The sequence below is a fragment of the Ruditapes philippinarum genome, unplaced genomic scaffold (assembly GCF_026571515.1).
Source record: "Ruditapes philippinarum isolate M1 unplaced genomic scaffold, ASM2657151v2 ctg4774_1_1_1_1, whole genome shotgun sequence".
NCBI lineage: Eukaryota > Metazoa > Mollusca > Bivalvia > Venerida > Veneridae > Ruditapes > Ruditapes philippinarum.
In genome coordinates, this window is record NW_026866099.1 from 2,345 (window position 1) to 30,160 (window position 27,816).

At 32.2% G+C, this 27,816-nt stretch overlaps 3 protein-coding genes and 1 long non-coding RNA gene across 4 annotated transcripts in view; 2 read left to right on the top strand and 2 right to left on the bottom strand.

The window, feature by feature from the left end:
- The first annotated feature begins 8,962 nt into the window (after nucleotides 1-8,962).
- On the top strand, nucleotides 8,963-13,164 carry LOC132731318 (P-selectin-like). Its single transcript, XM_060717486.1, has 4 exons — nucleotides 8,963-9,118; nucleotides 10,851-10,943; nucleotides 11,791-11,904; nucleotides 12,541-13,164. The coding sequence occupies exons 1-4, from the start codon at nucleotides 8,968-8,970 to the stop codon at nucleotides 12,660-12,662; spliced, it is 480 nt and encodes a 159-aa protein (XP_060573469.1). The 5' UTR covers nucleotides 8,963-8,967; the 3' UTR covers nucleotides 12,663-13,164.
- Nucleotides 13,165-13,173: 9 nt separating this feature from the next.
- Nucleotides 13,174-17,081, top strand: LOC132731320 (uncharacterized). Its single transcript, XR_009625864.1, has 3 exons — nucleotides 13,174-13,263; nucleotides 15,250-15,373; nucleotides 15,925-17,081. It is a non-coding gene; the product is annotated as an uncharacterized LOC132731320 (long non-coding RNA).
- A 16-nt stretch (nucleotides 17,082-17,097) lies between these two features.
- LOC132731319 (prothrombin-like) lies at nucleotides 17,098-18,289 on the bottom strand. Its single transcript, XM_060717487.1, has 3 exons — nucleotides 18,151-18,289; nucleotides 17,801-17,905; nucleotides 17,098-17,492 (listed from the first exon to the last, which is right to left on the bottom strand). The coding sequence occupies exons 1-3, from the start codon at nucleotides 18,287-18,289 to the stop codon at nucleotides 17,371-17,373; spliced, it is 366 nt and encodes a 121-aa protein (XP_060573470.1). The 3' UTR covers nucleotides 17,098-17,370.
- Nucleotides 18,151-27,816, bottom strand: part of LOC132731317 (complement C2-like) — a 41,198-nt gene continuing 31,532 nt past the window's right edge. The window contains exons 18-20 of the mRNA XM_060717485.1: nucleotides 23,605-23,704; nucleotides 19,580-19,774; nucleotides 18,151-18,363 (exon numbers count right to left, since the gene is read on the bottom strand). Coding sequence (XP_060573468.1) covers nucleotides 19,581-19,774; nucleotides 23,605-23,704 — 294 coding nt within the window. The 3' untranslated portion in view covers nucleotides 18,151-18,363; nucleotide 19,580. The remainder of the gene's footprint in view (nucleotides 18,364-19,579; nucleotides 19,775-23,604; nucleotides 23,705-27,816) is intronic.

A 27,816-nucleotide genomic window follows, 5' to 3' on the forward strand; every position in this document is an offset into this window, starting at 1 on the left:
ATATACAACTTTTAAAAATGGCGGCCGCTTACATTAAACAGAGACAGGTCAAATATAAATTCGCAGTAAGTAAAAGAAATATGGATGGATGGTTGGACTTTTTCTCCTTCTAGAATTGTTTGTTTTTATTATTAAAACAAGCGATCATTCATATTTTTTTAATAAAATGAACAATATCACCGGCATTTAACGTTGATTACGTCAACTTATTTTTTAGCCCAAGACTTCTTGTATTTATGAGAAATTCGACTAATACATTTACATAATAGAATTCTCTCGAGAACTTTAAAAACGGTATTCTCACTCGTGGCTACGCCACTGGTGAGAATAATGTTTTTAAAGCTCACTCGATAAAATAAAATTTCATCTTACACACAAACAAAAAAATATCCTCTATATCATCTGTATGTCAGTTCTTTCAGTGCTTTGATTATCTTTGAGTGTCAGATAGTTTTATACAAAAAAGTACTTTATAATTGGAGACTGTTTTCCGACCATAAAAAGAACGAAAGTCAACATCTACTTGAGTTTATGCTGACACGCAAAAGTTTCTTGTGTGAACCTTAAACTGTCTCAAGTACTTGTACTTCATTTAAGGATTAATGAAAAAATGTTCTTGTGTGATTACTCCAAAATACAAAAAAAACTTTCAGTGATATAATATATTTCATTATGTACCTACGAATATAGAAATCTTCACTTTATATCTGTTTATGCATTGAATACTACATTGTATGATTTATATGATGCATTATGAAACCATCCAATTGGTGACTTGTATTATAATTGTACACATATATGATTGTTATTTGTCACAATAATAAGCAATACACTTACTTACTTACTTTCCTTACTTGTTTGCTTACTGACGTACTTACTTACTAGTTTGCTTGCTTGCATGCGTACGTACATACAAACCTAGATACTTACTTGCTCTTACTTGCTTACTTACTTACTTGCTTGCTTACCTACTTACTTACTTACTTACTTACTTACTTACTTACTTACTTACTTTTACTTACTTTTACTTACTGACTGACTGACTTACTGACTGACCGACCGATCGACCGACCGGTCGACCTACCTACCTACCTACCTACCTACTTACTTACCTACTTACTTATTACTTACTTACTTACTTACTTACTTACTTACTTACTTACTAACTTACTGGCTTACTGACTTACTTACTTACTTACTTCCTTACTTCTTACTTACTTACTTGTATTAAATTACCTATATAATACTCTTTTCCTCAAATCAGGTCAAAATCTTGTTTCACGAGTTACCTAGCACTTTGGTTTTTGTAATACGTTGAAAGGAGATTGCTCTCTGTTGTTAAATCTGCAAAATTGCGCACTTAACACGATTTATGTTTACAATGATATCACAAGGAAACTTTTAATCAACAATCAGAGATACAAGTGTTCATAGAAAAGTGCTATGCGGAAAATAAAAGATGACGCTTAGGCAATAGTTGAAATATGTCTTATTCATTATTTAAGTTACTTAAAACAAGAGGAAAGTTGTGAGAGGCTCCTAGGCAATACTTGAAGTAGGTCATACTGATCATCTGAACCACTAATATTTTTTTCTTGTACAGCAGTAATCAACTATAATATAAATATGTCTGTTGAAAACAATTAAGGAAAATGCATGCCAACGACTTTTTTAAAACTCAATATTTTTCTTTTTTTACCACGCGTACAATACAACTTCAGATTATGCATGATTTCTATCTAACACAAACCGGCAGTCATTGAAATGACCGTTATAATATCTGTGTCACGAATGTGTGGCTTATCAGTTAATCAACTTACCATTTTCCTCATCATCATCATCATCGTCATCATCATCATCATTAGTTATTAAGTTATTTATCTATTGTTATTCTTATTCTTATTATTATTATTATTATTATTATTAATTTTTATTATTATTATCATTATTATTATTATTATCAACATTATCATCATCCCCACCACCATCATCATTATCGTCGTCATCATCATCAGTAGTAGTAGGAGGAGTAGGAGTAAGAGTTTGAATAGTGGTAGTAGTGGTAGTGGTAGTGTTGTAGTGGTACTGGTACTAGTACTGGTAGTGGTAGTGTGGTAGTAGTAGTGGTAGTGTGGGTGGTAGTGGTAGTAGAGGTAGTGGTAGTTGTGGTAGTAGTGGTAGTGGTGGTGATGGTAGTGGTGGTAGTAGTAGTTGTGGTGGTAGTGGTGGTAGCGGTAGTAGTGGTAGTAGTAGTAGTAGTAGTTACTGTAGTATTTGTTTCAAGCATTTTGATGTCGTTAGTTAATTTTTTACATGCCAACGACCATTATTTGCGTGACGTGTAAAAATAAAGTTTACCAGTTTAGTTCATTGGAACAGAACAATTTCTTGAATTTCTTAGAAGTCATCACTTTTGGCTTAATATTATGTAATTTAATTTTTAAAAAGAGTAATTTTGCATGTCATTTCACATAAATTGAAATGATATAAATTCTGCCGTGTAGAATGATAAGATATTCCTTAGAAACTCGACACTAAAGCAAATCACTTGATGGTTAATATTAACCTTAATCGTTTTTTATTGAACACCGCCAATAATATTTAATCGTACAAGGTGAAATCTGACAATCTGACAAGAGGAAGATGCAAATGCATCGCTTAAGATCCTTTTACTGTGGTGTACAAATATTAGGTCAATCAAAGTTCATGTTTACTTCACTTATGTAAATATGTTTTTAAAAAAACAATGCCAGAACATTTTTGGCCTGAACAACAGTCTGGTGCAGTTATAATTAAGAAATATATTTAAGAATCGTTTTCATTTTAATATTATCTAGAATGTAGGGAAAATGTTGTATTTGTCCAATTGCCTTAAATTACAAGCGCGGGTTTAGAGGGGGGAGGGGTTTATGTTTTTAAGTGAAAATCGCGCACAGATTGTAGTCGTGATCTCTCTGGAAAACAAGTCATATGCCAACGCGTCTGCAATATTCCTTACTTCTTGGAGACATTTTGTGTAAAAAGTAAAAAAAAACTCTGGATCCGGGCCTTATCGTTAAACCATTAACGCATTTTACAGTTTAGTATTATTCATATCTGGATGTAATACCTTAAAGATTGGCATACGGTGTTTGTGCTCTCAATTATTAATATCCGTTGTTTTTTGCTCACATCAAAAGTATACAGTCTACACTCGGAAAGTAACAGAAGGAATCGAAAGTTAAATGTACGAGTGAGAGAAACATTCGAAATGATAATCTGTAAAGACAGAGCAATTTTATTATTTTTGTTATTAATAATTTATTTGGACGAAACAAGGGCAGAACAAAATTGGAAGACCAGTGAAACAGGTAGGCTTATGCATATCTTTTAAATTTTGTTAAGCAACAATATCCTCTTTCAATTGTGCTGCTAATATTTTTATTAATATCTTTTGTTACCATCCACATTCTCTCATTGTCAGTTCTTGCAAGCATAATGTTTATGAAGCAATATGATAGTAAGCTAGTACTACTGAAATCTTAAAGCATGTAAACAGGATAATTTGTTGCATAGTTCATATTCGGAATTGAGAAAGCTTTAATGCAAACAAATAAAATCAGTTTTTAGCTCGACTATTTGAAGATTATAAAGAGTTATCCTAATCCCCGAGCGTCGGATGCTGCGTCGGTATAACCGCTTATCTTAAAGTTTGCGTATTACCTCAAATATGTTTAAAGTCCATTTACAAATGGCTTTGAAACTTTGCACACTTGTTCATCATGTCCCAAACTTGTAAACAGGAGGAGGTAACTCTATCAAACGTTTTGACAGATTTATTCCCCATTTCCGACTTAGAATTTATATTTAAGTTTGTACCACATCAAATATTTTCAAAGTCATTTGAAATATGGCTTTAAAACTTTGCACACTTGTTTACGATTATACATCTAGCCTGTACATAGGAAGAAAAAACTCATTTCGACCAAATTATGCCCTTTTTCTAACTAACAATCTATGTAAAAATCTGGTTTCCACATTAAAATATTTTCCAATTCCATTGACATCTGGATTTAAAGCTTTGCACATTTGTTTACCGTCATGCCCAAAATAAGTACACAGGAAGAGGTCATTGTATCAAACCATTTAATATAAATATGCCCAATTTTCGACTGAGTATTTACGTTAAAGTCAACTCCAATATGTTCAAATTCCATTATCATCTGTCTTTGTAACTTTGTACACTTTTATCTTATTTAGCGATGAAGACGCTGTCAGGGATATTTTTTTTTACATTTCTATGTTACACTTACATTCTTGCGTTTCTTGATATACACGGTGGTATAATTTACTAAATCTTTGAGCACAAATAATTGACATATGGAAAATATAAGCGGCAAAAAGAAACAACCATGTCATGATCATTTTTTATTTTTACGTATTGTACACATATTATTTTATCCTTTACATAACAAAGATAAATTGCTATATCTATAGAGATATATGGGGCTTCCTCGGCTGAGTTGTGAATGTGGGTGTATTTCATCCATTTGTCATTTACCACTGTTTGGGCATAACAGGAAGATAACTCGCGATTTTGTTACTACTTAGAAAATGCATGCTCGTACTTGACAAATTATATAAAGAGGAAACTTACAATTAACTTACAGTAGCTTACTATTGTTGGAGCAACTTTGAAGACATCACGGACATCTCATGAATTTTAAATTTGTGAGTACATCGTTTCCTGTTAATTGGTATAACAGCTGATGGGTCCAATCTAAGAGAGACAACTCTTCAATTTTATTTTACAATACTTGATTTGTAGGAGAATCAATTATGTTTTCTCCCTCGTTTATTTAAAGGGAAAGACAAGGTTAGAATAAAAACTTGATTTCAGAAAAAGAATACTATAAATAATAAGTCTGCAAATTTTCTGCCGCCAAATAATAATATTAAACGAATGATAACAAAATTTAAATCGCTAAATCACCGATTTCTACAAATCAGTAAGCGCGGCCATGTTTGTGTATTGGCCGTATAAAAACAGGTGCGCGTGATGTCATTTCCCCACATCTTTAGATTCATGATAAATCTAGTTGAATCGTAAGGAAATATTAATGACCAGACAATTTAATTTTCACAGGAGGTGTAGAGGAGATTTTTTTATGGTTCAAAATACGTAACAATATCAAAAAAATAAATAAAAAATAAAGAAACGTACGGCTAGCCAAAAGTTCTAGCTGTACGTGAGTCACGAACGACTAGCCAGGACGCACTGTACGTATTGTCTAGCCGTACGGCACTTTTCAAAATTATATGGAAGTCGAACGTTATAAAATTGTTGATTTTCATGCTTATCATTTGTTGTTTTATTTGTATAAATTATTAAATCATTTTTGTTAATTTTAAGCACATGGATCGAATAAAAAATGATCGGAGTGGAATAAATAAATAAAAAGAACATTGAATGAAAAAAAAAAAAAAACGGTGAAATGCAAAAATAATTATATAATTTTCAAAACAGTAGATAAATATCGAACATAAAAGCACAGTCAATCAATTAATCAGCCTTAATTAAAACCTATCCAGGGACTGACAATAGAATTTTAGAATGCCTTTCACGGAACATGCAAACTTTCCTTGATGGACAAACTTCTATACAGTACCGTCGGTAATTATCGCAATTATCAAGAGCCTAACAACAATCATTTTCAGTGTTTGTTGTGTTTTTTTTTCATATAAAAGGTGTCGAAAATTAAACTTAATGAAACAAAAAAGGATTATTATCAAAATTTTGTAAACTATTTCAATTGGTGTAAATGCAAGCAAAGGATATTTTTTTTTCTCGACATCTTGCGATGACAAAGATCGATATATATATAGCGATCAAGGCGATTAATCTCTAAAAAGTTAACATCCAAAGACAATTAATGCTGTTTCTTGGTTAAAATCCTCGCTTAAAGTCATAAAATAACATATGCATTTTCGACTTCCATAAAATTTTGAAAAGTGCCGTACGGCTAGCCAATACAGCGTGTCCTTGCTAGTCGTATGTAACTCACGTACGGCTAAAACTTTTGGCTAGCCGTACGGGCCCGTACGCTAGCGACTTCCATTATAAACACCCTACTAAAACGTGTTCTTAATAGTACATATAATTAAATTTTTGCAGTTTGATTCTGACTTTCAAATTTAAAGGTGTGAACATATGTTATAATTGATGTACACATTTCAAAAATATAAGCAACTCTTTTGAAAAGTAAATTGTTAACATGTCTGTCAACGTATGATGCTGCGCATCGTAATCGTAGCCTAATATTAAATGCAGGCAAATCATTTTTATTGGCTGCTCAAAAGTCTAATTTGCATAATTTATTCACACAATTGCTGGTTTTTACTACTTATGTCTAATTCTGCGCATTGTCCATTTTAATTGTTCCTAATTTGCACCAAATGCTCCTGTCACACTGTGTACTGACGATTTTTATTGCTCCTTGTATGCCTCTGTGCCGATAGACCTTTTGATCATGCACAATGTTGCCCTGATTGGTTAATCACCCTTGTCAAATATTCTAATGACGAAATAGACATCTATTTTTTTTACGCTTCATCAGTGAACTGAATGACCTTAGGGGGAATTAGGTTCCACACCTGTCAAATTATACTGTAGTAAATTACAGCACGTCATAAAATAGCAACACATTTTTTTCAGTTACCAATAATCATTTTAAATATTAAGTAGATTTATGATTTTTTTGTTTTATTGGATTAAATTTACGGTAGTAGAAATGCGTATCTGTCGGGGAAAGGAATTTGGTAAGTAGATATATATTGGATTTAGTTGATATTTTACCTGAAAAAAAGATACATGACCGGCGATGCACCCTATTTGGACAGCTTGCCTAGCGAAAATTAAGTACAAAATAAAAGGATATATCGTCAATTTGAAGAAGTTTCTCATAGTACCCAAATTAAATTTATGGTTTATCTTTGAAAATTAAGCAGTCATTGCTTAAATCATGTGGTGGGATCATCAGCAAGCTTGAATATCGGAGAAATAATAAGTAATGTCGCGGCGTCTTCAATTAATTAATTAAAGCAATTCAGTTCCATATGATGTTTTCATAAATAATATATAATGTACGCAATAAAATTAATAAGTTCTTCATCAAGATATATTTCAGTTGTACCAGCGTGTACATCTATACCGGAAGTGGGTATTACACGTCACAATCTCGGTCTCGTCTGTCTAGCGAGAATGACAGAACGCCAAAATGGCGGCGCCCATGAACTTATTTCTCAAGTAAAAAATAGTGTCTTAAAACACGATTTTCTCTCTTATAGGGTTGATGTCAATAGGAAAACTGTCATGGTTCCTCTTTTTAAATGATGAATATTTATATTAGACATACATCAATCCATCCATTCCTATTCCTTTAATGATATGCATCAAGATTTATTCTAATTTTAGTTAACTTATGAATTGTTTAAATGAGTAAATGTATTTTCATGTTCTCTATGTTTTTCCCTATTTTGTTAGCTAATGGTAGTACTTTAGTGATTCTAAGTAGTGATTTCTGTAAACTCTTATATTATACATTCAATACTTGAACATAATTATTCTGATAAGCTATATAAATCAGTTTAAAGTTTGTCGTCAGAATTTGTAGTCCATTACAGATAACAGAAATTACATATTACAATTCAAAATTTGCAGAAATGGCTCTCATTTTTTTGGCAACAGGGTAATATTTTGGTGATTAAATTGTAAATTCTGCTGTATTGCACATACATGTTGATTTTTGTTACCTTTTGTGAAAATTATCTTTGTTATCTTCAGTTTGTATCTTTTTTCGAAATCTATTTTATTCGTAATTTGGGGCGCTTTTAAAGAAAATAGATGTATGATTATTTAGTAAATGTATTAACAGATACATTCAAATTAAAGATTGTCATACTATACTATTTATTCATAACTCAGCTTTATGAATAAATTTTAATCAAATTTCAGCTCTATAAATAAACTAATATTTATGAATAAATTATTATCAAATTTCAGCTCTATAAATAAACTATTATTTAGACTATAATTTAAAGCTCACGGGGTACAGGTTCAAGATAAAATAATTCTGATTTATGTTTGTTTTGGTGTAAGAAATCGTACATGAACGATGGAACTTTTCTGACATTTCTTACCGGGTTCCTTAAACGCGTCAAGTGTTCGAAGCGCAGGCGAAGGGGTAATACGACAGTTTAAAGGTTGACAATATCCACTATCACCCAGACAGTCACGTGCTATTTATTTTTATCTTACTGAAAATCTTATAGCTACAAATAAAGTGCTTATACAGTTAAAGAAAACATTGCAAAGAAATTGCTGTTCTTTTCACACATATTTGGTCCATAAACGTGTAACTAAAATTTCACAATTTCAGCTTCACGAAATCAACTTCGTGAATTCACGTTTTCAACTTCACGAATTAATTCACAATTTCAGGTACATTCATTAAATTGTGAATTGGTGAAGTTAAAATCGCGAACTCATGAAGTTGAAATCGTAAATTCGTGAGGCTGAATTAGTGAAGTTAAATTGGTGAATTCACAACCTTGAATTTGTGAAGTTGATATCGTGAATTCATTAAGTTGAAATCGTAAATTCATGAAGTTTAGATGTTCCCATCGGTTTCTTAGTATACGTTGACAAAGTGTCGAAAGGCGTTAATTTCATTAGTCCATACAGTTTCATCATTTGTAATACCACAGAAAAAACAGGAAAGGAATGCTATGAAACACTATCGATTAAACCCATTCAGTTTTGTTTTGATGCTCTAATACAACGAATTATTTTGTGTAGTGTCCAACTTTAACTTTCAATGTGTCATCACCCGCCAGTCCTTCAGATACACTTTAATAATATGTTGATTTATTTACTAGTTGTTTGTTTAATTCATTGAGTGGTTGATTTGTTGATTACTTTAAATATTGATGTCGAAAATTGTTCACATCTTTTACTTTTCTTTTTTAGCAATTCTATGTCCACCTCTGCCTCAGATACAGCATGGTAGTATATTTCAAGACACAAGTGATGGCCTTGCAAATAACTATGATAGCGTAGCTGAGTACACTTGTGAATTTGGTAAGGACCTTTGCATTTTTTGTCTGTGATTCCTATTAAAAATGATTATAATAATACTTGTGTGAATAATGAAAAATCATTTTTCTCCATTTAATAAAAATGTTGTTAAATATGGTTATGTAACTCATGTTCTCGTTGTTAGCAAATGACGAAAATAATGCGACATACAAAAGTCTGGACAAGTGATATAAGATACGCTACGGATTTTATCATTAATTTGTGAAAATTGTTGTTTTAACAAAACCCTACACATAAATAAGAAATATATGTTGACCCAACTATTTTTATGAAAAACTCCTTTATTGCTTTTATCTAAAATCAAATAAAAATGTAAAGGTTATTCAATTAAAGTGTATAATATCTTATGATAATGTCCGGGAAATCACTTGAAATTTTGTAGGTTGATAGATCTGAATAATTAGAAGTACAGTGCATAAGAACCGTAACCATCCCTTTCCATAATTTTGAAGTTACTGCCCTTTGTTCATTATTTCACTTACAATTTTGTCCGGGACAAAGTAAAAGGTAACTGTAAAGATAACTGTTAAAGGTATCAATTTAAAACTTTGTATGTAGATAGATCTCATTTTGTAGAAGTGCGGTGCAAAAGAACCGTTACAGTGTTTAACCTATTTTTGAAAAAATTGCCATTTGATCATTTTTACACTTTGAACTATGACCGGGACATAAATTAAAAACTATAAAGGGTATCAACTTAAAACATTTTAGGTAAATATATTTTACTGAGTAGAAGTGCAGGGAGTAAAACCGTTACCCTTCCATCCCGACTTATGGAGTTATTGCCCTTTGTTCATTTTTACACTTAGAATTTTGTCCGGGACATTACTTCAGAACCATCAAATGTATAAACTTAAAACTCTGTAGGCAGACAAATCGCACTAAGTAGAAGTGCAATGCATAAGAAGTATAACCTTCCGTTTCCTAATTTTGGAGTTATTGCTCTTTGTTTATTCTTACACTTTGAACATGATCCGGGACATGAAATGAGAACTATAAAAGGTATCAAGTTTAAACATTGTAGGTAGACAGTTATCACTGAGTAGAAGTACAGTGCATAAGAACTATGACCTTCCGTTTCCTAATTTTGGAATTATTGCTCTTTGTTCATTTTACACTATAAATTTTTCACGGGACAAAACACGAGAACCATAGAGGGTGTCAAAATGAATTTTGTAGGTGAATACATCTGGATGAGAAGTGCAGTGCAAAAGAACCGTAACCGTCCCTTCCCTAATTTTGAAGTTATTGCCCTTATTTCATTTTTACACTTTGAACTTTGAGGACAAAACTTGATAACAATAAACGGTAACACTTTGAAACTTTGTAGGTAATAAGATCTCACGGAGTATAAAAGCCATATCCCTCCCTTGAGAGTTATTGCCCTTTGTTCACTTTTACACTTCGAACTTTGTCCGGACATACGGTAACATGAAAATTGTAAAGTGTAACAACTTAAAACTTTGGTAGATAATCTCACTGAGTAGAAGTGCACAAATCTCAAGGAGAAGGAATGCAGTGCTTTTGAAGTGACATGTTATTTTGATAACCTATTTAAATTGAGTCTGCAAGCCATGATACAGTTCTGGAACGGGTAAAATGTGGGACTTCATTAAATTGCATAAACAAACAAAAATAAAATTAAAAAAAAAACAACAACAAAAGTCAATAATAAAAACGCAGAGACAAATGATTTCTTGTTTCATCTTCAAAGGCTATATCCTGAATGGCGATGCACAAATTCGGATAGTTGAAAGAACGTGTCAGTCAGACGGAACATGGAGTGGCCATGAACCAACTTGTCAAGGTAAATGTCCTTTGTTTTAGATAATGATATCATGATACCAATGTATTTATTAGAGCGGTGTTCTGTTTATAAGCTTGATAAGATAAAAAAATATCAGAAGGGATTAACATGAACAAGTTAACTTTATGTTTAAGATTCTTGTGATACTCAACCGGAAGTAATTGCTTCCATTTCCGCCCTTGACTGGAGACCATGGTGTACTAGGTCCAGTTGTACTCAACGTCTGGCTGGTAACTAGCACAAACATTTGTTTAAATTGAAGTAACAATTGTTTTATTGAGTAATGGCTCATTTTGCCCGCAGTATCTATAAACCATTGTAAACAAACATTACTGCTTTATGTTATTATTTGAAAATATATCAGAAAATCTCCATGGAAGAAATTTACATTAGATTTAAATTCATTAAGAATTCATTGACGGTAAATCAAATTCAGTTTTAAAGACAAAACTATACAATTCGTACATGTGGTCTAGTGTTTGGAAAAAAAGCATAAAGTGAATTGAATTTGAGCTTAACAGCTAAAACTGGTGAAAATAACTGGCGAAAATAACTTTTTTCAATCACGGAGGCGTCTTTACTTTACAGTTTATTCATTTTTAAACCTAAAACGAGAAAAAAATAGTGCTAATTATCACGACTAAACCCGTTCCGTTGGATTTAATTGCTCTAAAACAACTAATTTAAAATTTCTGTATCCAAATTCAACTTTTAATGAACCATTATTCGCATTCCTTCTGATGCAATTAAAAATATTAATTGATTGACTAGAAATGTTGTTTGTAATTTAGTCATTCTACATTTTTTTTTTCATTCAGAATTTTTCAAACTCAACTTTCCATTTTAGCAACCCCATGTCCAACATTTTCTCGGACACAACATGGCAGTCTATCCCAAGACACTTATAAGGATCGCTTTGCCAATAACTATGAAAATATAGCTGCGAACACCTACTATAAGGGTAGGTAGATATTTGACTCCGCTTATGAAGGTAAATGCATTTAAGTCTTCTTTTGTGAAAGTACATTACAAGAGCTATGACATTTGACAGGTTACAGACCTAAGTAACTTAGGGGTAAGTTAGTTTATATAACCGTATATTCGAAAATAAATTCATGTCTTCTTCTGTGAATCTACAAAGACCATATCTTTGATATTTTGTACTTGGTCTTGATTTAATTTAGTAGACGTCCACCAAAGGTATGTAATTAATGCTCAAGGGGTAAAAAAGAACCCGCCCTTGATGTCTTGTATTTTACATAGGCTTATCATAATTAATATTTTTATTAAAATATCCTTCTCTTCTTCTTAGATATTTGGTATTAAGCATCGCTTTGTGGTCCTCTTCATCAGTTGAAAAAATCTTGTCCCTGGATAAAATTTGTCATTAAGTTTGTTTAGATCTATATACAAAAATACTCTTTAAGTTTTTCTTCCCCAAAACTACAATGACAAGGGTTTAGATATGTTGTATTATGCTTTTTGCTGTCAATAACTGTTACCTGTTCAACCTCAGGTGAGCGATCCAGGTTCATCGTGTCCCTTTTTTTAAAAATAATGTTAGTCAAACCAATGTTAAGTATTATATTTTTCGTAGGTATGTGTGTTAAACAAGTTGAAAGAGAAATTGTACTGTTAGCAAAGAGTGGAAAGCGTCCTGTGTTTGAATTGCTACACTACGCATGTAACTTAAACAAAGCAAACTATGGTAAGTTATAGGTCAATTAGATTCCAAATGACGCTAATAAATTGCGGTAAAATTGACTCAAAGTACAAGAAACTGAAAGAGCATTAAATGTTTGTATTTCATCAACAGAGAAAGAGTCTTTGATGATAGATTTAAAGATTGTAAAGGTGAATTGTTATGATATTGCTCTAAATGAGTATTTTGTTGTTATATTTTCAAATAGCATAAGGATTAAGCATAAACATGTTTTATCTAACTTGCAAAAATGTCGAACACAATACAGGTTATTTTGCTCTTTTTAGTCACTACCGTTTATATTGGTATGTAAAATGTTTCATATACATGTATAAGATAATTTCAACAATTGATTGGCATGTTTTTCAAATAGTATGAGACGGATATTCGGAGTACTTTGAGGCGAGAAAAAAATATTTAATCCAATGCGTTAGTTCTCATATGTTAATTCCGTTTTTTTTAAAATTTATTTCAACATAAATACAAGTTACTTAGTCATTTTTTATATAAACTACATTTATATTTCATCTGTACGCGTTAGAATATACAATGTATCAAATGATTTCGATGCAAACGTGAAACTTGCAAGAGGCACTGTTATGGCCAGTTTAAATCAAGGTAAGAATAGTCATCATCATCATCATCATTACTATATCACTATAAAAGCAACAACTATCATGACGTTCATCTTCATCAACAACATTTTTTATTTAGTATAATTATAATATTAGGCAAATGAATGACAAGAATATTAAATTGATCTTATTTAAAATGACATTATGCTCATATTTTCATAGTCAAGTTGAGCTGAACTGACTATATATTTCAAAATATTGACTGTTAAAATGTTGGAAACAGTTCATGTTGGAAAATGTGAAGGATCAAATTTAAATCTGCCTAAAATGTAAAAAGACTGCCCCACTCTTTTTATGGACTGACAGTTACAGGTAAATTTTAATGAATATTTACGAAACAATCATTTGGATTCATGCGTTGATTATTGTTTATGTGAAATAATGTTTACATTAAAAGTAATAATGGCAAAATGAAAACCTATATTGACTTTCACCTGTTCACTCATTTATACCCTTGAATGTGCATAATGTCACTTTAATCAAATCATGCTAAAATGACAAAAGTCCTAGCATAAATTTCTGTAAAAATACTTTATATTTTGGGCTTAAGGTAGAACCCGACACTTTGAGAACTTTCGATTTGCCTCTTAAAAATTGAAATGCATAAAGTTGACCATATTGCTGATTAGATTCCATTCATTTTATTCAAATAATTTCAGTCAATTTTTGACCAAACGACGTCAAAAGTGACCATCAAAGCCCGTTTTTTAACATGGCGTCGTTGCGTATCCTTGGCAACTGTTATGGGTATCACAAAGCCATTGGCGGACAAAATATCTTAAATTCTACAGCATTCAACGGAAATTATTTTTTCCTTAAAGCTGTGTAAAATTAGACGGTCAGTTTAGCCGCAATTTTCGACTTTAAAGCGGCTTACTTAAAAATATTGAACGAAATAAGACGCCGATAGAGTCACAGAGTAGTTTTAAACAAGTCATGTAACTAGTAAAAACTCTGTAGCAGACAACACTAAAATTTTAGTACAATTTTTGATAACTTTTAAAGAAATAGTTTTTCATGGCTGCACACATACTTTTCTATTTTGCAAAGATAGTTAGATACAATATGTTAACAAAGTGTTTTAAATTTTACTGTGTTTTGACGGTCGTAAATACCTATTTGATTAAGATACCTATTTGTGTTGCCTATATACAGTTTTGCATGAAAGTCAAATATATATTAACAAACTGAAGGATTTTAAAACATTCATAATCATTTGATAATACACTTATTGTTCTGACCTCTGTTCTCCGATGTCCTTCAAATAGTAGTATGATGTTTTGAATGTGTTATTGAAAAGAATTAAATTTTTATCTAGTCTTGTTAAAAATAGTCATGGACAAACTTCAATTGTTTCGTTTTGATAATTTTTTAAAAGTATAGTATGTTAATACATTACCTAAAGCTAGACTAGATGCAAGAGAGGCTAGGTGCTCCTGTTCCATTTATTTTCATGTAAATATTAAGTAAAATTCAATAAATGAAAGTACATATCATAATTTGTTTTAACTTATAAAAATCCTCTTCTTTTGATTTTAGCCTTTGTTCCTCATGCAGGCCTTATTAATGATCAATAATCACTTGATTGTGATAGACACCCTCATGCTTATTGCATTCGTATTGAGTGGTATTTTTTTTTTGTCTCAATGTTTAAATCCAATACTAACTTTTCTTGTTAAATGGATTTGTGTGATAACAAATTGAACAGCGTTTTGATTTTATACGGCTCTAATCATTAATTAAACGAATTCAACAAACGCTTGATGGCATCAAATAATTACTTACGGTCTTGTTACTGCAAATACTCGTATGTAACGCGGATGCAAAATCGACCAACAATTAATGTAGATTTCTAAGCAAGTGTCGACGATATTTTGAGTGTACCGTCTGCATTACTTTTTTAAAACATAATTCGGAATAGCATCTGCCCATATTTTTACAGCATTGTACTTGTAATGCCATCTTTCAGGGCAAGAGCGTCTTACACAAGGCGACGATATGCGTTTTTTCTCAAAATTTCAAGAATTGGAAGAAGGAAAAACGTACATAATTATAGGCAAAGATGGCTACAGAACCTTTGATGACAGACATTCGTAACTAAAAGATTCTTTAATATACTTTGTTTTGAATGGTTTTGTTTTGAAAGAATAAGGATCATGCCATACTAATAATTTGCGAATTTAAAATATTGTTAAAAGGCAAGATGAATTATGTTATGTATATCAAACAGTATGTCCGTTTAATGTAGAAATCAAATTATATTTGTTTCTTTACTGACGCTGTAATTATCTTTTTTAACAATGTATGGAATTGCGTTCGTACTCTATTTAGTAACAAGAACATTACACTGTATTATGAAATGTTTTACATAATCAAAATTGAATGTTTGAAGGTTGCAAAACACGTACTTAGTGATTATGTTGCAAGCTTGGTTTGATTTAGTCTTTTTATGGACGGCAGTAGAAACCTAGCTACCGTTCATCTCCCGGGCACCGGATAAAGTACACCAAATTGTATAAACAAAGAAACACTATATCATTTAGACCAAATAAAACTCTGAGAAACCATAAAAACATCTTTAAACCAGCAATACGTTAGGAAAACATGTGGTTAAAATTCAGTTAACAATGTTCTTTATTTTCAGGCTCCTGTATCCAATAATGGGAACAACATTAGTCATGGAGTATATAAGTCCTTAGCAGTTTAGGATAAATAGAAGAAAATATAGAACACTTTATACGATCCAGTCCAATTTCGAACGCCTGATGTTAACCCGTGGTTGTCAAAACAAGTAATAATTTTGTCGAATGTTTAATTTAAACTCAAGGGTTTTCGACTAAAGATATAAAAGAAAGACATTCATTTTTGTTGTTTTTCTTCAACTATTTCGCTAAGACATGGTTTTTATTCACGTATGGTGTCTATGATTTTGGTATGAGAAATATTGTTAACGTAAATGTTTTTTCGAGGGAAACATTTTCGTGGGTAAGGCTTTATAACAATGAAACATAATTATCAAGTCGACAGTGCAAGGAGGGGTATGAATTTAAGCTTGTGTTGATCAAACCCACCAATGAAAATAAATCGTAAACAAAAAAGACTAAGTCTGTGACACGTTCTTTCCTGCTTTAATGGACAAGTTTTAAGTGTTCCTCATTCGCTATGATATAATGGTATATACATGTATTTTTTATCAAGAAAAAGAAAAATATAAATTGAATGAGCTTTTCTTTCTGTTTTTCTTCTTTTCTTATCTTCCACGTCTAAGGTATTATTTTAATTGATTATGTAAGCCCTTTAATTAGATGACATGTAAACAAAACAACACAAGGAGGCAATCGTATAAAGTTAGCCATTTATGTCCTCTGATGATGGATAATTTCAAACTACTTCCCCTTAAGTGCTGTCAATTCAAGGTAAACAACAGGGCTACCTCTTTCGTCGAAGGTATACGATAAATCGCTATTTTGCTACTTCCGGCACTAAAATCCGATATTATGCACTAGCTAAAATGGAGCGATAGAGCGTTTTATCGTATACCTCCGAAAGACAAAGTTCTGTTGTCTATTAGTAATCGACAGCATTTTGGGGAGTTTACTTGAATATTGACATTTTTCCAAACTCATCACTTAACTTGTAGACATATACAATGTAATAACCAGTAAAGTAATACCAGGGCAACCTGTACACCAGTTCAGTCTGATCAAAATAGGTGCTGTTGGTAGCTTTATTTTAATATTTAGAAAACTGAGCTAATCTTTAAGCCAGTTTGAGTAAAATACACCAAAGAGTGAAAATAATCCAGCAAAATTGAATATTTTCATTTACATGTACATGTATTTACAAACATATCTGGCAAAATAAAACACATAAAATATAATAAACGGCATGAATAAGTTTAAGACACTCACATATTCACTTTATTTGAAGTGTCAATGATTTAGCTTCTCTACATCAAATTTTGTAGATTTATTAAAACACAAGCCGTCTCGGAACTTTTCTGCAGTCATAAACATTCTTTTACTCTGCACAATGAATACTTTAAAACCCATTTATCAGAGATCATAAACTGTGTGTTTCAATGTATTTGTTAACCTTGATTATCTTCGTTGTCTATCGTGTAATGTATCCAGTCTAGAAGTTCTTCTGTGAGCTTCGTGTAGAATCCATATATGCCCTCTTCCTTGCATGTGAACCCAAATGAAACTATCCCTAAATTGCAGATTGTTTTTTATGTTTACATTTTCAAACAAACAAAAATTGTTTTAGTTGCATAGAAATTTCACTTACATTAGCTACTGTGTTCACTTAATATATTTTACAGGTATATAGACTTTTAAAGTTTTCCTTCTTCCTTTCTCATCAAAAATGAATCAAAATATAAATGTTACCAAGTCATATTTGCTAACCATTTAACACATTAAGATTATCATTGTCGCTAGAATTCGTAAATATGAATGCCTTTATTGATTATTGAAGTAGAAATTTGAATTATGCAAATGAAATAATAAAATACTTACCGATCTGAAGGAATTTGTTTTCATTCAGGGGATGACGAACAACAAAAGGACCACCACTATCTCCTGCGCATGCGTGAATGTATTGGATTTCATCACCGACTTTTTCTAAAACGATTTCGTTCATGCAAATGATTAGTGACAGTAACAAATACAATCTATACTTACATTTACAATGCATGCAGCAAGTTAATCAACGAACTTAGTGACTAACACTAGGAAAGTGCATATATAAACAATTGACGGATATTCGCTTAATTGGATCTTGAGTACATTATCTTTTAACATAATGTAACAACTGGTTGAATTCCTTCCGAATTATAGAAATACTTTGAATAATGTAACTGAGAAACCTTCTCCACCGGCGCAAAACATAAGCTCAGTGTTGACTTCAGCCTTCTCTACGGTCGTCAAGTTTTCCAGACATTCCTTGGATGATTTCACTTCCATTTGCATTTGTTTCAGCGTTCTTGCATAGTTAAAAGATCTCATGTTTCTTTTACCCCAACCAGTGACGACACCGTATGTTTTAGTAAAAAGTTTTTCATAGGTAACATTAGTTTTGCCTGAAATATGTATCACATGCACAGCTTTAATTTAAGTATTTATCACCTTGTCACATATATTTTAGACTTTAAGAATCTGAAAAATCAACACATTTTCTTGAAAAAAATAAATGTTACTTTAAGCAATGTTTCACCCATACATGATGACATAACGACAAAAGATAACATGGAATATCCTCTTTAAACAATATCGTAACATAATAGCCTAAAGGAGCGATATCGTAACTAATAATAGCATAAGAGAAAAAAATCGTTATATATATTAATCTAAAAGAGTGATATTGTTACATATCAAAATTGAAAAGATTGATATCGTCATTTATCAGATCTAATGCGTCGTAATTGTTACATATTTCATCATAAGGGGGCGATATTACAAACAAATATTGACATAACAGAGCGGTTTATTAAGATATTATTACCTTAAAATTCAAACTCGTGGTATATTATAACCGAATAGATCAATATCGTACAATATATTAACAGAGTAATATCATAACATATAACCCATAATCGTAACCTTTAATAACCTATATGAGTGATTTCGTAGGATAATTTAACCTGAAAAGCAACAATGTTAAACATAATCACATAATGAAGCATTAAAGTAACATATAATAAGATAATAGAACGATACCGGTAGACATGATCAAATAATGAAGCGATAACGTAAAATATAACACACTACAAGGGATATATCGTAACACATAATAAGTAGGCTTTACCGTCACTTATTATTTAGTGCCAGGAACATAACCCGACACGTAGAAATTATTAAGCATTTTATATTAAGCACACTTATCCGCGTTCTGTAAACGAAAAGCATTAGTGTTGCAACCATAACGCATGAGTGAAATCTTATTTCGTTTTATTTGAAAACCTTTTTATTTCATGAAAACGAAACATTTTATTTCTTCAAATCTTATTAATTGTTAGCGAAAGAAAATACATTAAAAGCTTGGATGATATTGCATCGTACACGAGCTATGCTAATTTCTGAGTGCACGTTAAAATATTATAATTTTTGTTAAAGATATCTATTATAACTTTGAAATTCTTAACCCAAATTCAACAAAGCCAAACTAACTAAGCCACACTAATCCATATCTGTCTTATCTTTAAAATAAAGATGTGCACAAGCCATTGCTTGTTAGCTAGACATATGTGTTCAGTAAACTAGATTTCATTTATTTAAAAGTTCAAAATTAAGATATACTTTAAATGGTTTTGTCCCATAAGCAAACTGGCAGCAACTCGGGTTTCCGTTCTATCCTTTCATCTAGTTTAACTAATGCAATGTTATACAGTCTTTTAGGTTTGTTCTTTTCGTCGTATCCTGGGTGTACATATATATTCTCCTGTGAGATCTCTTGCTCTTCGATTCCTATTTCTTCATACAATTCAAGTTTTCCTAAAACATTAAATTACATAAATCTACAGCATTACTTTGTACACAATTTATAAGATTTATTTTTTCACGAAACGAAATATAGCAACTACGAGGGGTGTTCGGGAAGTTTAAGGACTTTTGCTGTAGTTTGATAGATAATAGGAATTGAAAAACAAGAAAAACACCATATTTTACAGCCAGCTGTAAAAGTTACATTGAAATACATTAAACAATTAGTAAATTACAAATAAAACAAAACATACACCGAAGCATACCCGAAGCACGCTAACGTCACGTCACGTCAGTGCTTAACATGTTGACGTCAAATTTGCCCGATCGTCATATCGACTCACTTCTCGACGTAATCTCCATTCACAGCGATATATTTTCTATGCCTCTTGACCCATTTGTCGTACGTGTCCTCGTACCAGATGTTGTCGAATGACTATTCTCTGGGTTTCAATTTGTAGTTCCAACCCGGAATCAAAGCGTCGACCACGCAACTGTGCTTTGATTTCCTGAAAAACTCGGAAATCCATCGGCGCGAGGTCCGGGCTATAGGGTGGATGCTCGAGCGTCTCGAATCCCAGGAGGCTGATTTCCAACTGCGTTGACTGTGCACGGTGGCCGGGGGCGTTGTCCTGGTGAAGAATAATCTGGTCGAGGTCGATCCCGGGGCGCTTCTACCGTATAGCCTGGACGAGATCCCGCCTTAGAACCTGAAATCATAAAAATGATTAAGTTTTCTATGAATAGCGTATTAAAAAAATAATTCAATATATTTTTTTCATTTATTTGATTAGTTTTATCTTATATTTAAAATAGAACAAATTATCATTTAAAAGTGTCTATAATTACCTTTGAGTAATAATTGGCGGTCACAGTCTGTCCTTCCGGGATACGGTGCTGTAATAGCATTCCCCGCCTGTCCATGAAAAACACGAACATGTGTTTTCCGCCGCTTTTCTGAACCCGCGCTTTCTTTGGAGGAGGACTTCCGGGAGTTTTCCAGACAGATGATTCCTGTTTCGACTCGGGATCATAGTGGAACAACCAAGTTTCGTCCGTAGTGATGATGCGATTTAAAAATGACAACCCCTCTCCTTCGACGCGTCGCACGAATTCTCGGGAACAGTGTAATCTGCGTTCCCGCTCGTCGTTCTTCAGAAGTCTTGGACCCACCTGGCGCTTACTTTCGACATATTGTCTTCTTTTAGGCAATCGTGGACGGTGGACACAGATACACCAAGTTCACTTGACATTTCTCGCACAGTGCGTCGTCGATCTTCCTTTATCAGTTGCCGAACCTTGTCTTTTACTCCAGTTTTCACCACCGATGGTCGACCACATCGCTTGTCATCCTCTATTGACTCTCTTCCGTTTCGGAACATGTCGTGCCATCTAAATACTAGCGATCTACAGCATTTCTTTGTTGTACTAGATGCCTGAATCATTTTCTCCGTTGGTGTCTTTTCTATTCTTACACAAAATTTGATGATTGCCCTGACTTCAACGTCGCCTATTGACGTCATTTTCTCTTGATTTGTGTAAGCACCAGTGATGTTAAAACCGTTGTTACTCAAACAAATGTAACGATTTATGAGTAGAATTTTCAGGAAATGACGTTGACGTTGTATTTAACGCTCGTGCCTTTTCGTGACTTTATCCATTGTAATTTAGGAAAATTACTATCAATTAAATATATCGGTACCATTAACTTAAATACGATAAAATCGGAGTGCTCAGGGTATGCGTTATGCGGTTCCTATAGAAAGAAATTTCGAACGGTATTTGTCTATTCTTGTTGCGTTTTACTACATATTGAGCACATATCTAAATTACATTTTGTGAGATATGGATAAAAACGCACCATTAAGGAAAAAAATTCAGCAAAAGTCCTTAAACTTCACGAACACCCATCGTACAATAAACATGTATTCTTAAACATGACATAATTCCAATTCTGTGCGCTTATCATTTACACTAAGATGATAGGGATAATGTCACCTTAAGTATCTTTTCAGTTTTTTTATATAACATTTGACACAATATATACAAAATATTCAGAGTATTGTTAAAACTATGCATGTACAAACCATGTCAAGCTTAAACAGTGGTGATCGCTAATGTCGATTTTATTAGCTTTCTCTTTTACAATAATGCAAAATGATTCATGAGATCTTGTTCAATGCTCTTACAAAAACTAAAACGTATATTTCAAAATGCTCTGAAAGCACAAAAGATCTTAAGATGAATCGAAATATTTGTAGTTTAGAGTTTATCAAATCTGAATTTTTTTCCCAAAGCCACTCGTAAGTTTAAATTTTATTTTATCCGTAGATAAAAAGATTCACCTAATATAAATCTTACAATAAGAAACGACCGTGGCAACGTTCATTTAATGTCGATTTACATGCACTATATCTGTCTCCGGTTTTAAATTGTGTGCAAAAGCTGGTAAGTAAGCGTTTGATATATATGCTGAACACAATCATGTATCCCCAACAAATCAAAATACAGTTAGAAGAAATAAATTAATGCAAATGATTCAAATTGATAATGTTTCTACCTGTTCAAAATCAGAATACAAATCTAGGTTATTCAGAAACAAAGTCTATCACGTTATTGTCCTGGTAAATATATGCAATTGACAGTGTGGCCATACAACGCGACTGTTGACATAAGAAATAATATGGAGAGGAAAGGCGGCACACATAAACAATCCAATACCATTTCATATTTTCAAAGCCTGTTCTTTTATTTCAAAACCGATTAAAACATACTAAAGTAGAACAAAGAGTACATTTTCTCTTTCCTCGTTACCACAGACATAACTTCAAACAGACATATTTTGTTCAAACATACGGATAGCGGTCGTGACGCAATACAGAAATGCAACAGAAAATGATGATTCAGCGTGAAGCATTCTCAACTTATGTCAAAACTTAGATTGTTCCTCCTCTGATATTATTTTGTAATTCCAGGGTACACAAAAATTTGCTTAAATTACGAATGAAACAGAATCATAATCTTATTTTTTGGTGGAAGAAACCCTATGGCAGGCCACACTTGAGCACTTGTCTAGCGTTCAGTGATTGTGGTATCTTTATATAAACGACCAATAATTGTCTATTTCCATCCAAATAACTGTTTAATTTAGCTTTTTGTATTGAAACTGTATTCAAAAGGGTAGTTGGATTTGCGAAATTTTCTGATTTGCAAACTTATCCCAGATGCTGTTAAAGGCAGTTGTGAGCAATTTGTATTCTTGATTTAATTCACTTTTATGCCAAGACTTATGCCAGGGCCGTTGGATCTTTTAATTCTTCAGAAATTCTAAATAAAATTGTATCCATACGTTACGTGAGTAGGATTTATACTAAGTCTTAGATCGATAGTTGCTATGGAAGGTAATAATTATTGCCAGTGTAACGGGCTCTTGTTTGAAAAAAAGGAAATGTAATGTTTTCATTTTGTGCAACTTGGCGTTTTTGTATACATGATCCCACATTCCTTGCTATATAACATTTTAGATGATGCTTAACGAGTGGTGGAAAATTGTATAAAGGTCGAAAAGGCTCGCTTTCATAAAAGTAAATATGATTTGCTATTGTATGGCAACGTAAGTAAATTCTTTTTATCACAGTCGTGATTAAACACATTAAATTAAATGAAAATAAATATGCCTTTAAACGATTTAATGACATAAAACATGATTGATACCACTGTTGGTTATGACACGCAAGTTAATCCAGTGCTATGAAATATTTCAGTTCCCGTGAAAGAAATCAAATGAAATTTCAAAGTGGCTGTCTGTATAATTATAATGAATCTTTAACTGATTTACTCACTCAAGTGAACTTTTGTAACTTTCCTTGTAGAGAAGCAATGAGCAGCCGTAAGAATCCATCTATCTCCTATCAATGAGCCCCCGCAAACGTGAGTCCAACTCTGTAAAAACAAATAAAGAAAAAAGGAAAGAAATAAAAAAATAAAAATTAATCAATCAATCAAACAATCAACCAACCAACAAATAAATGATCAACCGAATAAATGGATAAAAATGACAAATAATTAAATAATAAATTACAAATTGACTGATTGACAGAATAAATAAATAACCAAATTCATCAATAAAACGATAAAAAATATAGCCTATTTTATGCTATGTATAGTATGAAATGAGAAAAAAGGAACTGAAAGTCTGTGAAAAATAGTAGCTAATTATTGTACTTGTATTTTAATAACAAACTTATGACGAAAACGTACGAATACGTCACAGTTATTGTAAAATATTTCATTTACCACATTTAGATATTATAAAATAAAAAATATGTACAAAGAAAGATAGTAAACCAAAAACTATCATGCATCAATTAAAACATTTTTAAGATTTTGAATTGACTCTTCACTTTAAGCAATTTGGTGTATATGTGTCTATCACTCCGTGCGTTCGTCTTTATTTGTCCGGTCTATATCTTGTTCATTCTTTGAAGGATTACAAAATAGACTTACACAAATGTTCACCATGAAGGAGTGGTGTGTCACATGCTTAACCCAGGTTTGCCTTTAAGGTCAAGGTCACACTGGGGCGGGGCATCGGCGCAAAACCCGTGTCCGGAGCAAACCTTCTACATGCGTAATTAGATTTTAATATTACTCGGGACAAATCTTCTTCTTAGTGAGGCAAAGTGTCGCACAAAACATTTATATGTCTGTGGTTAAGATTAAGGTCTTACTTAAGGATCAAAGATATAATTACAAATTAAAACATTCATTTTGGAATCAATTGAATATACATCGATGGATTTTAATATAACTTAGAACAGATGCTCTCAATGGTGAGTTGAGTTGTCTTGACCAAGATGAAGATCAGGGTCTCAAGAAGTCAAAAGTCAAATAAGAATGTAAAAATTTGTTTCTCTGCACTGTATCTTGCTAATGCTTTGAAGTATCATGCTTAGTTAATGGTCAGAGGACTTTTGTTAAGCCCGCTTGCGCTGAGCTTGACATAGTTGTCAAAATGACGTGTGTGTGTATGTGTGCGTGTGCGCACGAGTGTGCGTGTGTGTGTGTGTGCGTGCGTGTGCGTGTGTGTGTGTCCAAACTTGTCCATACCATAACGTCTTTGTGTATGGAGGAATTTTCAAGTAATATGAATTGAGTATTTTAGGCACAAATTTTTATCATGAAACTTCATGTCATGCACATGGACCAGGTTACCGGGTAGGGGGTCAAGGTCACCTAAGATGATTCAATGTGAAGAGTTTGGACGATGTTTTGTGCACAGCACATCTTTGTACACATATTTCTCCTTGATCTGAAGCTTATAGTTTCAGGTTTGAATTAAGATAAGCGGACTCGACATTCTGCCCGTGGTAATATCTCACTCCTTACTCTACTTATCATGTTTTATGTTAATTATCAGTTGTCTTGATCTTGATCAAATGGGGCTCAAAAGCAATCCTATGTGAGGTTTCCGATTGCTTAACAAAAGGTTTAATTTAAGTATCTCATTCCAGAATATAAGTACGTACTTGAAACCTATTTTCTATTCAAAAATGTGACCCTGACCCTTGGAAGTAAAAAAATGCAATCCAAAGCGGGGATTTTACATCAGTTTGGTAACCATCAAGTCTCTTCGAAATATCTTACGCTAGTTTTTGACTGGAAACGGTTGTTCAGTTTTTAGTAAAAGTGTCATTGGCCGTGACCCGACTGGTGTCAAAAGCAATCTCAAATACGTTTGCTACAAATACACACTATTGTCATAGAATGTATCATTCTTAACTACTGACCCGAAACTGGTCTTTTTTAATACTAGTGACATTGGCTTTAATCCAAGGGTTCCAAAAACAATCCCATGCTCAATCGTAACATAAGCTTACAATAAACCCTGCTCATAGAATATTTTGGTTTTAAACTTTAATTATTGATTTTTATTTTGTTATAAGCAGGGATTTTGAACTTCATCCTTGGGTGTAGGGGGAAGATGGCAGAAGCTCTCAAAAGCAAGGTCTTGATATAAGCTGTTGGGCGCTAGGTTCCAATGAATAATCTCATTTAAGACTCCAGTAATTAAACTACATTATCCAAAAGCATTCTGAATTGAGATATTCACATAAACTTGTAACAGAGATTAACACGATTTATTGAAAAATCTAATTTCAAACTTTTTTTAAATGACCGGAAACAGAGTATCTATTTTAGTTACAGTGAACTTGACTTTTATTTTAGGAAGTCAAAAAGCAATCCCAATTGAATTCAGTAATTATAAGTAATACTCATTCATTTTTTGTTCATCATACCAATTTACCTGCAGTAAGTCTTATTGGCATACTTCAAAAATAAATACAACAATGGAAAATGCATGGGAATTACAATCAATAAAAAAGATCTTTTTTAAACTATAAACCGTTCTTATTTTAGATATTTGATAAATAAAATAATGTATTTCGCTTAGGTTAAGTAATTAATTCCTTGAATTCGTTGCACAAAATAATATTTTCATCTCGTTTTATGAATACATTAAGTGAATAGCATATATGTAAAATAACGTTGTTCTCTAAAAATGTTAATGTGTCTGTCGTTTTTTTTTTCTCTTACGTTTGTGGCTAGAAAAACAACTTTGAGATAGATAAACAAATGGTAAATGAAAAAGAAAAATAAGAATTCTCTACATTAAGAAATGATGTGAAATTTACTTTGTATATATGATATCTCAAATAATTTTTTAGTTACGTTCCGGACATAATTGATAGACGAGCGGAAAGACGGACAGTGATTATTATTACATAAGAAGGAAGGGGTATTTGTACGTATTGAACGAGTATTGATTATAAAATATCAAAACATGGTTGATTGGAAAGTGTAACCTCTATTATAGGCGAATCTGGAAGGGTTACAGACTGATTGAGGACTTATTTGTACCTAAATAATATCTTAATGTTGAAAAAGTTTTATTTTCAAAAAAGACAGATTGTGCCCTTGCAAATTTAAATGTTGAGTAGTTCCACTCAGATAAAAATGATTGGAAGTTATAAATATCAAACCGTTGATAGAAAGTATTTGTTTATTCTATAATATTGAAACTGGTTCTAATGCTCTTGAGCGTGCGCGAGGTCAATCAAGGGCGCGCTCGCGCATTTATATAATACGACGCTAGAATTGCAGGACCGCTCTGCAGGAATTGTTGGCGACTGTTAGACTGCTGTTCCTCAATTCCTAAATAAAATATTTTATGAGCCAAATTTAAATAATACTTGTATGTACATTACTCAAAGACTATGTCGCCGTATCTAAAACAAATATTTATACATACTTATAGCAAACATAATTAATAATAGATGATAAATAAATGTAATTTATAGCCTGCGTGATGTTTTCCGATTTCCGGAAGGGGCTAATCGTGAATGGAATGTCGTAAACTTTAACAATATTAACCACAATAAAATATCTCTGTGACAGACAGCTTGCATGACGTATTATTCGGATACTGCTTGATTCGGACTTAATAAGAAAAAAGGTTGATGAAAGAGTGGCTATTATATCGTTAGCCCGCAATATGTACATAATCTCAAGAAATTACATCTTTGCCACCACTTAAAACCAGTCCTTTGAAAATGAATGTGTAATGCTGATACACTGTATGTGTAATGCTGATACATTTATATTCGTCAGTACTCATTACAATTCGAGAATGAATATATAAACCTTGTTTGCAATTTTTTTAATTTTTTAGTGTAGTTATAGTTAATGAGCTTTAAATTTATAGTTTATAAAAACATTATTTTTTATATTTCTCTGCTTTATACACATTATCAGGAACTTTGTAGTTATAAATTTTTGACCCTGTTTTTTATGATAGTAAGTAACATAGTAAGTACCATATTAGAACTGAACTGTATTAGGTTTATTCTAATTCCCTTATATATTTAATAAGACATATATATATTTATTCTAATTCTTATCAGGTCCGTTTTTTCTAGTTTCTTGTAACATTTAAGGATAAGAAAATTATATTATTACAATTTATTTTATTTGTAATCCCGGATTAAAGTAAC

Bases quoted from the DNA above. Each gene is read 5' to 3' on its own strand.
- LOC132731319 (XM_060717487.1), bottom strand. From the start codon at position 18,289: ATGAGATCTTTTAACTATGCAAGAACGCTGAAACAAATGCAAATGGAA. The intron at 17,906-18,150 runs GTTTCTCAGTTA...AAATCGTTTTAG, and splicing joins GTTTTGCGCCGGTGGAGAAG to AAAAAGTCGGTGATGAAATC. The intron at 17,493-17,800 runs GTAAGTATTTTA...TCTGCAATTTAG, and splicing joins AAACAAATTCCTTCAGATCG to GGATAGTTTCATTTGGGTTC.
- LOC132731318 (XM_060717486.1), top strand. From the start codon at position 8,968: ATGTCGAAAATTGTTCACATCTTTTACTTTTCTTTTTTAGCAATTCTA. The intron at 10,944-11,790 runs GTAAATGTCCTT...TTTCCATTTTAG, and splicing joins CCATGAACCAACTTGTCAAG to CAACCCCATGTCCAACATTT. The intron at 11,905-12,540 runs GTAGGTAGATAT...TATTTTTCGTAG, and splicing joins TGCGAACACCTACTATAAGG to GTATGTGTGTTAAACAAGTT.